Source organism: Zootoca vivipara, chromosome 1 (genome assembly GCF_965207765.1).
Source record: "Zootoca vivipara chromosome 1, rZooViv2.hap1.1, whole genome shotgun sequence".
Taxonomy (NCBI): Eukaryota; Metazoa; Chordata; class Lepidosauria; order Squamata; family Lacertidae; genus Zootoca; species Zootoca vivipara.
The window spans coordinates 53,682,624-53,693,084 of NC_142582.1; the positions used below are offsets into that span (position 1 = coordinate 53,682,624).

Below are 10,461 nucleotides of genomic sequence, written 5' to 3' on the forward strand. Positions count from 1 at the left end.
AAGACATCTGAAGGCAGTTCTATTTAGGGAAGTGTTTAATGTTTGAAGTTTTATTCTGTTTTTAATGTTCTGTTGGAAGCCGCCCCGAGTGGCTGCAGAAACCCAGCCAGATGGGTGGGGTAGAAGTAATAAATTATTATTATTATTATTATTATTATTATTATTATTATTATTATTGGAATACAGCAGTGTCATTGGGGAACCAACACTCTTTCAGTTACTGCCTTGGGGCAACCCACACGGATAACCCTGTTCCCAGAAATCGTGTTCCCAGAAGAAAAGCCTCTTTGTTGCTAATTGAATTCAAGTTGAGTTCTGAGATTTGACTGAAGACCTTTTTAGTCCAGCATACAAAATTAGTCACAGTATAGTTCTGGGTTGGGTACAGCTCATGATGTACCGGTAAGTATTTTGTGGAGATCACATGACATTGTCAGCACCAAAGTGCCCTTTAATTCAGATTTACTCTTTTTTGGGGGGAAATCTGATAAGTTAAAGCAACAACAACAGACAATTGCCAATGACCTATTTGCAATATCTGAATGGTCCATTTGCATTATTAAGCCTCTGTCTGGAAGCACCCATCAAGATGCTGCTCTAAGTTACGCAGAAGCTGCTTAGGCTGGCTGAGATACCGTAACACATGTTGGTCCTCCTCTGGGGCCTAGAAGTGATTTCTCCATGAAAGAGGTCAAGGATACTTGTGACCACCAGCCCGCAATGCATGGAGTTTAGTGGCATTCAGATTCCCTTTGGAAGATTCGGTGTCTGATGACTTTCCTCAGGGCTACTTTCATCTCTCTGTTCCTCAGGCTGTATATGATGGGGTTAAGTAGTGGTGTACCCAGAGTGTACACCATTGACAGCATCTGGTCTTGCTTTGGAGAAAAGCTGGAGCTTGGACGCAGGTACATGAAGCTGCAGCAACCGTACTGCAGGGCCACCACAGCTAAGTGGGAGGAGCAAGTGGAGATGGTTTTTCGGCGACTGTCTGCAGAATGGATCCTTAACACTGTAACAGCGATGAAAAGGTAAGAGGCGCAGATCAATATGAAGGGTACAGCGATGGCCGTTATCCCAGTGAGGAACACCCCAACCTCATCGAACTTGGTCTTGCTACTGGTGAGCTGTGATACAGGTGGCACATCGCAGAAGAAGTGTTCAATTCCATGCTCGCCACAGAAGGGGAGGTGGAAGACCAGCCACACCAGCATGAATGAAATCAAGAAACCAATCAGCAGGGAGGCAGCTACTAGCTGAATGCACAGCTGCTGCGTCATGATGAGGGTATAGTGCAAGGGTTTGCAAATGGCTACATAGCGGTCGTATGCCATGATGGCCAGTAAGAAGCAGTCGGCACTGCCCAGTCCAATGAAGAAGAACATCTGAGCGCAGCAACTTCTAAAAGTGATGGACTTCCTCTCCTGCAAGCTGCTCAGCAGCATCTGTGGGACTACAGCTGCTGTGTAGCAGAGCTCAACCACAGAGAGATTCCCCAGGAAGAAGTACATGGGAGTGTGCAGGTGAGGGTTGCCCCAGATAGCTACCATAATGAGTACGTTCCCTGTGATTATGGCTGCGTAGATCATGCTGATGCCCAGGAAAAGTAAGATCTGACACTCTGGCTGGGTGGGAAAAGCCAGCAGCATGAAGTCCAGCGTTGCAGTGCAGTTCCCCTGGAGCATCCAACCGACTAGCTCCCGTTCTACAGAGCAATAAGAGGATGAAAAATAAGATAGCATCAGTGCTAATTAGAGAGCCTGGGTGTATCTGATATTGAAAAATAGGCTCCAACAGGAAAGGAAACATACTACCTGGAAGAACATCAAGTCCACTGACTAATGAGAACATCAAGGCCAGGACTCAGGTGTTTATACCCGGCAAAAATGATTTCATTAATAAACTGTAATGGTCAGTTTTGTGTTTTGATTACAAGTCCTTTGATGATCAGAGCTTAATGGGATCCCCAGTTTTATGCTTCAGTTTCTAAGCCCTCAAAGTTTAGAGATAAACTGCGGTTCATTCCTAAATATTTATAATCCAGAATTTGAGTTACAGGAAATAAATTAAATATAAATTTATTTCTAAAGAATGTGTTTCATTTTTTGACAGGACACCCAAATTTAGAGAATATTGACAAAGTTAGATATGGAACAGGATTACAAAAATGTTGGGAATAGGATTTGTGTTATGCTATTGAGCCAATTAAATGGGAAATACTAGGTGCATATGAAATCAATTTTAGTGAAGATTCAAGAATAAAGTAATATTTAGTCATCACTATACACTGGTAATTTTATTACACATTAACCCCAATCTGTCCCTGAAATGTTAGCATTGAAGAAACGCCCCCCCCCCCCCGCCACACACACACAAAGGAATGTATTTTCTCTTATGGTGGGAGTCTTGCCCAGAGGGAAATGGTGTTCCTAGAAATCAATTTTATAATAAAGCAAGAATTTGATACCAATCCCTTCATTAGCATTACTGGTGGTATGGGATTGGCCAAGTGAAGATGGTTTGGATGAAGAATTGATTCTGTACATATAAGCTGACAATACGGTTATTGCAAGAAAAAAGAAAAATGCAGAAGGATTCAATAAGGAGTTATGGGATAGTCAAATCAGGTTCATAGTGACAGCTGGAAAACTAACAAAAAAAATTAAGGTTCAACAGGAGGACAAACAAAACAAGATCCCTTTTCAACTATGTTCACATGCCTCCTGTGAAATATGCTACTATTTGGAATTATTAATAACATTTCAGCTTTATGTGAGAATATCACAAGACTTAGATGACAATACCATGATATATATATATATATATAACAAGCCTTGTTTAAAAATACTACTCCCAACACCAATTAAGGTATATTATTATTTTTCCAAGGAATGTGAATAAAATGTCCCAAATTTATACTTTGTGTGTGTAAGTTACATTTTAATTCAACTGTATTGTTTTTATTTATTTCTTTATCCTGATATGCTACTGGAATGCATGTTCTTGTTTAAATAAATAAAAATTCTTTTAGAAATCCTATTTCTAAATTACTAGATTACTGTTATTGAGCTGTGGGTGGAAACAGATATTCGGCAGCAAATGTGGGAATAGAGGAGGGCGGAAGGGGCTGCTCAACCCTTCTCCATACCCACAGATTCTGGCTCCTTTCCCTCACTTGCTGGGCTGGATTTAGGTTTGATGAGGCCCTTTGATTGATGTATTTTAATCTTTGTTGGAAGCCGCCCAGAGTGGCTGGGGAAACCCAGCCGGATGGGCGGGGTACAAATAATACGAATTATTATTACTTCTACTTCTACTTCTACTACTAAGCTACTGAAGGTAATGTCCTTTATATGTCCAGCTGTCCTTTGTCAACAACAAATTGTCGCTGTTTTTTGTGTCGAATATATGCTATATGGTAACTTATGGACCTAATAGGTATCTAAAGCCATGTATTTTATCAAAATAATGGTTTTTTAATCTTATATTTTGGAAATGTACATCCAGGATTTTTTCTTTAATTTTTTTGGGGGGCCCCCAAGAGAATGGGGCCCTAAGCTATAGCTTGTTTAGCTTATACCTAAATCCGGCACTGCTCCCTTGCCTGTGGATCACATTTGAGCTCTTACTCTGTAGGAAGTGTTGCAACGGAAAGGTGATGGGTAGCAGAAGAATTTCAATTTATACCTTGCCCTTCAATTCAAAGAATACACATGGATGGCATCAGGTCACATCCACACCAGGCATTTAAAGGACTCTTACGTTACACCACTTTAACAGTAAAGAATCCTGAGAACCCTCAACACAAAGAGCATAAGAGTTTCCATCCATGGGTTTAGAGCAGTCTTCTTCAGTCCTGGATACTAAGTCCTATTATCTGCAGGAAGCTTAGCCAATGGTGGTCAGGGATGACGAGAGCTTTAGTCCAACAACAAATGGGGGAGCAAAGGCTGAAGGACACGGCTTTAGGGAAACAGAATTCATGCCGTAACATTTGCATGTGAACACCCATAGAAGCCAGTCCATGGTTCTTGTGAAACAGTCAATTCCACCCCCTGGACTCTTTTCCCGCTTTCCTATGCAGGTTATGATTCATCTTTAGCAGTAAGCATTTGGCAGCAGGATCACACTGAATTACTGCAAAGATCACAACTCACCACCACAGGATGCAGAACTGGGAAGGACAGGGCTAGTGTTCTGGCTCCTTCTTTTCACTGCTAAAACAAGAAGCTTCTTGTGATGTGCTTTCTTTCAAGAGAGAGGCCAGGAGGTTTTCCAGTGTGCAGATATGTCCTCCTGCCTGTAAAGCTTTGTAGATCTATGGATGAAGACGTTTTCCTACTGCATACTCCATGATATCCCCGAAGTGATCAAGTTTAATATATTTGCCTTGTGGCACATGGGATCCAGCTAACTTACCTCCATGAAATACCCAAATGGTTTCCTTCTCCGTGTAGGGAACTGTTCTAAAATGGTTGTGTAGGTTACCAACTAAGCCATCAGATTTGGTTTTGGTGTTGTTGTTTTTAAGTTATGACTTTTACATGAGTGCCTTCTGTTGCTTGCAGTTTCATGTAAAAAGTGATGTGCCTACTGTTTGAATTGGGAAGGCTAATGCAAGTCTCCTAAGCATTACTACTCACCTGTGAACCAATATGGAATGGCAAAGAGAATAAATTGTAGATTGGAGATATCGGTCTTCTTGATACCACATTAATTAAATACCATACAAATTAAATAGAATCGTAGAATTGTAAAGCTGGAAGGGACTCCAGGGGTCATTTAGTCTGACCCCATGTGATTCAGGAATCTCAACTAAAGCACCAATGACAGATGGCTATCCAATCTCTGCCTTAGAACCTCCAATGAAGGAGAGTCCACAAGTGGCACAGTCTGGGTCCTCTGCACCTGGGACATGTATATGGGGTGGGGAGTGGAGGGTGGACATGCCAGCCCCAAGTCCTCACCACGGACCAAACCTCAGCAGCCTAAGCTGGAGACAAGGGAGACAAAGGGAGGGAGAAAGGGGCTCAAAGGGGCACCCCGTTTGCAAAGGAGGAGGCCGCCAGAGCCTCTTGCCTTTCCTTGGTGGGTCGGTGGTGGTGGCACCCACCACCTCCCTCTCTGTGGCGGGTGCAAGGCGGATGGCGGGTGCGTGGACATCCCTTCGCCAGCCATGAGGCGCACCTGCTGTGGCCCCAGCTCTGAAGGCCCAGCCTGGGCATGGCTTGGCAACTGAGGGAGCCTGTCATGGGAGTGCCACGGCCCCCCACTACACCCCTGGAGTCCACAACCTCCCGAGGGAGACCGTTCCACTGATAGTCAGAATCTCCTTTCTTGTAACTTGAATCCATTGGTTCTAGTTCTCCCTTTCAGAGCAAAAGAAAACAAGCTTCCATCCAAAGGTAAAGGGACCCCTGACCATTATGTCCAGTCATGACCGACTCTGGGGTTGTGGCACTCATCTCACTTTATTGGCCGAGGGAGCTGGCATACAGCTTCCGGGTCATGTGGCCAGCGTGACAAAGCCACTTCTGGAGAACCAGAGCAGTGCACGGAAATGCCGTTTACCTTCCCGCCAGAGCGGTACCTATTTATCTACTTGCACTTTGTGCTTTCGAACTGCTAGGTTGGCAGGAGCAGGGACCAAGCAACGGGAGCTCACCCCGTCACGGGGATTTGAACCGCCTACCTTCTGATCGGCAAGCCCTAGGCTCTGTGGTTTAACCCACAGCGCCGCCTGCATCCCTCCATCCAAAGGTAAAGGTAAAGGGACTCCTGACCATTTGGTCCAGTCGTGATCGACTCTGGGGTTGCGCGCTCATCTCGCATTATTGGCCGAGGGAGCCGGCGTACAGCTTCCAGGTCATGTGGCCAGCATGACAAAGCCGCTTCTGGCAAACCAGAGCAGCACATGGAAACGCCGTTTACCTTCCCGCTGTAGCGGTTCCTATCTACTTGCATTTTGACGTGCTTTCGAACTGCTAGGTTGGCAGGAGCTGGGACCGAGCAACGGGAGCTCACCCCGTCACAGGGATTCGAACCACCGACCTTCTGATCAGCAAGCCCTAGGCTCAGTGGTTTAACCACAGCGCCACCTGGGTCCATCCAAAGGTAGTCAAGAACTAATTGAGCAGTTGTTTGTATAATTATTGTGGTGGCTGGTTTTTATTATTATTATTGATCACTTTCCCTCAAGGCTATGTAAAAATAGAACAGACTAACTAAAACACAGTTGTGAAACAACACAAGAGTAACAGAAAATAATTTCAAACACTATGCAAAATGGTCAACTGTGGCAGAGACTTCCATCTAGGAAAGCTTGCCTAGACATTGGATTCTTATCTCGTTATACATGATAAAGCAATTTTTAGCCAGCTCACCCCTTGCTTTTTCCTGTAAGGCCAATTGCAGTCGTTAACAGCCGTTAACAGTCATCAACAGGTTTACCACACCTATCAGCCAATCATTCATTCCCACCACCCTTCTGAGTAATACCCCTCCCCACCCTCTCACCATATACAGTATAAGGGTCCGGTGACTTCTGTTTCAGTGTATCTGAAGAAGTGTGCATGCACATGAAAGCTCATACCAATGACAAACTTAGTTGGTTTCTAAGGTGCTACTGGAAGGAATCTTTTTATTTTGTTTTGCCTAAACAAAAATATCTTAATTTCTGTGAAGTGCAGGTAGGAGAAACCTGTTGAATCTCCATGGGAATGCTGTCAACAGGCTTGTTCTGTGGTTTAAACTTTTAAGACAAACCAGCCATTTTTATCATTATTCAATTTTGTGATTAATGGTATTATATTTATTCTGTAAATCTTGCTGTACACCGCCAGATATTTTGTATGCTGGTCAAAGCTATGACCTGAGGTTCAGGGAGAACATTAGGTCTACAAACATACCCACATGTCAATCTATTCCAATAGGTTAATAGCAATCCCACTGGCCTCAGGTAAAGTCCCAGTTCTTAAAACATTTGTTCTCAGTGTGTCTCCTCCCTTGAATCAGGCACCCATGGCAAGGACCCTGCTCACCCCACCCTAGTTCCAGCTCTGGTCCTAATCACCTTCTTTAGAGCCTGCTTGACATCCTTGTTCCTCAGGCTATAGATGAGGGGGTTTAGCACTGGACTGACAAAAGTGTATATGAGAGCAAGATGGCGGTCATCATCTTGCCGCAGCTTGTGTAAGAACACCTGGGAGCAGTCATTATCTTTTTTATATATATAATTTTTATTAATTTTTCTGTTTTACAATTTAGAATTCTCATTTAAACTTCCCTTCTTCTCTTTCCATAGTTCATTTTGCATACCATAAATCCTTGCATATTTTACACAAACTAAACCATTCAGTATTCCATTATTAAATCCACCAAAACTTATTTACACAATGCTGCCAATGTTTTCAAGAGTATACTCTAAACATACTGTATGCTCTTCTTGTTCTCTTATTCTATAGGTTAAGTCCACAAGCTGTGCATATTCCATCAGCTTAAGTTGCCATTCTTCTTTAGTTAGGACCTCGCTCATTTCCCCTTCGTTGCATAACCTCATTCTGCCTCCTGTTTCTTAGACATGGAAGATGGTTCTATGGAATGTTTGGTACTGGATTTCCCATATGAATAGGAATCAGACCTGAGAGTCGTTAGTTCTCACCATGGCCTTCTTTAGAGCCTGCTTGACATCCTTGTTCCTCAGGCTGTAGATGAGGGGGTTTAGCAGTGGAGTGACAAAAGTGTATATGAGAGCAAGATGGCGGTCGTCATCCTCTGACGAATCTGTCTTGGGACGCAGATAGACAAGGCTGCAGCACCCATACTGTATGATCACCACTGTCAGGTGGGAGGAACAGGTGGAGAAGGCCTGTTGCCGCCCAGTTGTTGAGCGGATCCGCAAGATGGCAGTCACAATGTAAATGTAGGAGATGCATATTAGAACGAAGGGAATAGTTAGGACCATGACACCAACACTATACAGCACAGTCTGGTGGACATGGGTGTCGGCACATGCCAAGCGCAACACAGGTGGCACGTCACACAGGAAATGGTTGATTTCGGGCTGGTGGCCACAGAAAGGCAAGGTGAAGATCAGCACAGTCAGCTCCAATGACAACACAAGTGCAAGGATCAGTGATCCAGCCACGAGCCATGAGCATACCTGCCAGGTCATGATGAGGCTGTAGCGAAGTGGGTGGCAAATGGCAACGTAACGGTCATATGCCATGACGGCCAGCAGGAAACAGTCTGTGCTGCCGAGTGCTACAAAGAAGAACATCTGTATGCCGCAGCTTGCAAATGGGATTGGTCTGTGGACATCTAAGATGCTGGACAGCAGTTGAGGCACTACCACAGTGGTGTAACAGATCTCCAGAAAAGAGAGGTTTCCCAGGAAGAAATACATGGGGACACGTAGGGAATGATCTGTGCACGCCACCCAGATGATGGAGACATTGCCAAAGAGGATGGTGAGGTAGAGCAGAAGGAAGAACGCGAAGAGGAGACGCTGGATCTCAGGAATGGTGGAGAATGCCCGGAAGATAAACTCATAGGCAATGGATTGGTTGCTCTGGTTTGCAAGTGCCAAGTACATCTCATCAGTCACTGTACAAAAAAAACCAATGGGTTAAACATCAATTCTTAATTCATAGTTATCTCACTGCAGCATGTGGTATTCAAATACCTGGAATCTTGATTATCAGCTTCAGACTTTTTACTCCCCTGCATCTTATTTACCATGTAAATATTGTGGTCGCCATGAATACAAACTGAATTAGTTTTAGATCCTGTACAATACCTCCCATGCAAATGTCAATGAATCGTTATGAAATATTACTAATAATTATATAATATTTATTGAAAAACAACATGCAAGTTTCTAATCTGTTCAAAAGCTTTACTTACAGAACTTAACTCCAAACAACTTAAAACAAATAAAGTTACATTCACCTAGTAGTATAATTTCTTATACTGGTCCCAGCACAAGGCATAATAATTTAGATTACAAATATATTGTATTCTGAGCTAAAACAGTCTGTTCTCCATTGCAGTTTCTTTTAGTCTCGTGCTTTGTGCTGGACGCAGATTAACACGTCCATTCTCTTCCACAGCCTCCAACAAAAAAAAAACACACCCAACATGGTTGCCTCGCAGATTAGCATATGCATAGATACTATCTCTTTCATGTGTCTGTGAGCTAAAAACCTTGTGAATGAGCCACAAAGCTACAGTCCCATTAATGATTAATCTGGTAAGCTCTTCTTCAATGGAAATTTCCAGTCATGTCACTCCATATACAATACTGGCACATTATATATTTGTTTCCCATTTCGGTATACATTAAACAATTAGGTAAAGGTAAAAAGCTAAAGGTAAAGGAGCGCTGGACAGTAAAGTCCAGTCAAAGGTGGCTATGGGGTGTGGCGCTCATCTTGCTTTCAGGCCAAGGGAGCCAGCATTTGTCCACAGACAGCTTTCTGGGTCAGGTGGCCAACATGACTAAACTGCTTCTGGCGCACCGGGACACTGTGATGGAAGCCAGAGCGCACAGAAATGTCATTTACCTTTCCAGCGTGGCAGTACCTATTTATCTACTTGCACTGGTGTGCTTTCAAACTGCAAGGTTGGCAGAAGCTGGCACAGAGCAACGGGAGCCCACCCCATTGTGAGGATTCGAATCACCAACCTTCTGACTGGCAAGCCCAGGAGGCTCAGTAGTTTAGACCACAGCGCCACCGATGTCCCCTTAAACAATTATACTTAAAAAGCTGTGCATGCCTAGCTGCCTGTCCTGTGCAACATAAAACAGCCTGTTTGCCTCAGGTGCAGTGACAGACACTGTTACTTTGCTGGTGTTGAATTAAGATTCAGCAGCCGTTCCAGCATAATTGATATTGGTGGGGTTTGGGGAGGGCAGCTAGGCCAGGGAGAGTGACTGGAAACAGAAAAATGGTGAGTGTGAAAGGGCAACTTGCCCTTTGCCCCTAAGTAAATAGGTGATTGGCCACTGTGGGGAGCAGGATGATGAATTATCCCTTTGGTCCAATCCAGCAGGGCTCGTCCCCCTCATGTTGCCATTTTTTAAAGAGTACCTCTCACTGCTGGTCTGACCTTAATGCTTCAGTTGTGAAAATATTGGGTCCCCTGTTTTCATAAAGTTGAAGGTGGAATGAAAGAGGAATTGCTGCTCATGTGTACATATACACTTATCCAGCTTTTACCTCAGGCAAGCGGGTTTCAAAAACTTGCCAAGTCTGTTTGACCAGATTCAACAATGGCACAAAGGAAATATGTGTGGACACTGAGAACTGAAGGCCTCTCTCAAAGCACTTCAGATCTTCACTCACTGTCAGGTATAAGAGTGGGAGATATACACTCGGCCTGAGTGTGCAGAGTGGTAAAATATTATGCTTCTGTTTATCTTTTTACTTTCATAAATCAGTTAGATGTGTGCTCACAGAC

At 43.8% G+C, this 10,461-nt stretch overlaps 2 protein-coding genes across 2 annotated transcripts; both read right to left on the reverse strand.

The window, feature by feature from the left end:
- Window positions 1-731: 731 nt before the first annotated feature.
- On the reverse strand, window positions 732-1,685 carry LOC118079947 (olfactory receptor 10W1-like). Its single transcript, XM_035104794.2, has one exon. The coding sequence runs from the start codon at window positions 1,683-1,685 to the stop codon at window positions 732-734; it is 954 nt and encodes a 317-aa protein (XP_034960685.2).
- A 5,534-nt stretch (window positions 1,686-7,219) lies between these two features.
- LOC118079897 (olfactory receptor 10Q1-like) lies at window positions 7,220-8,593 on the reverse strand. Its single transcript, XM_035104660.2, has one exon. It carries the CDS (start codon window positions 8,591-8,593, stop codon window positions 7,634-7,636), a length of 960 nt encoding a protein of 319 aa, XP_034960551.2. The 3' UTR covers window positions 7,220-7,633.
- Window positions 8,594-10,461: the final 1,868 nt, after the last annotated feature.

What these genes read in the sequence shown, in the direction of transcription:
- LOC118079947 (XM_035104794.2), bottom strand. Translation starts at nt 1,685, where the DNA reads ATGCTCCAGGGGAACTGCACTGCAACGCTGGACTTCATGCTGCTGGCT.
- LOC118079897 (XM_035104660.2), bottom strand. Translation starts at nt 8,593, where the DNA reads ATGTACTTGGCACTTGCAAACCAGAGCAACCAATCCATTGCCTATGAG.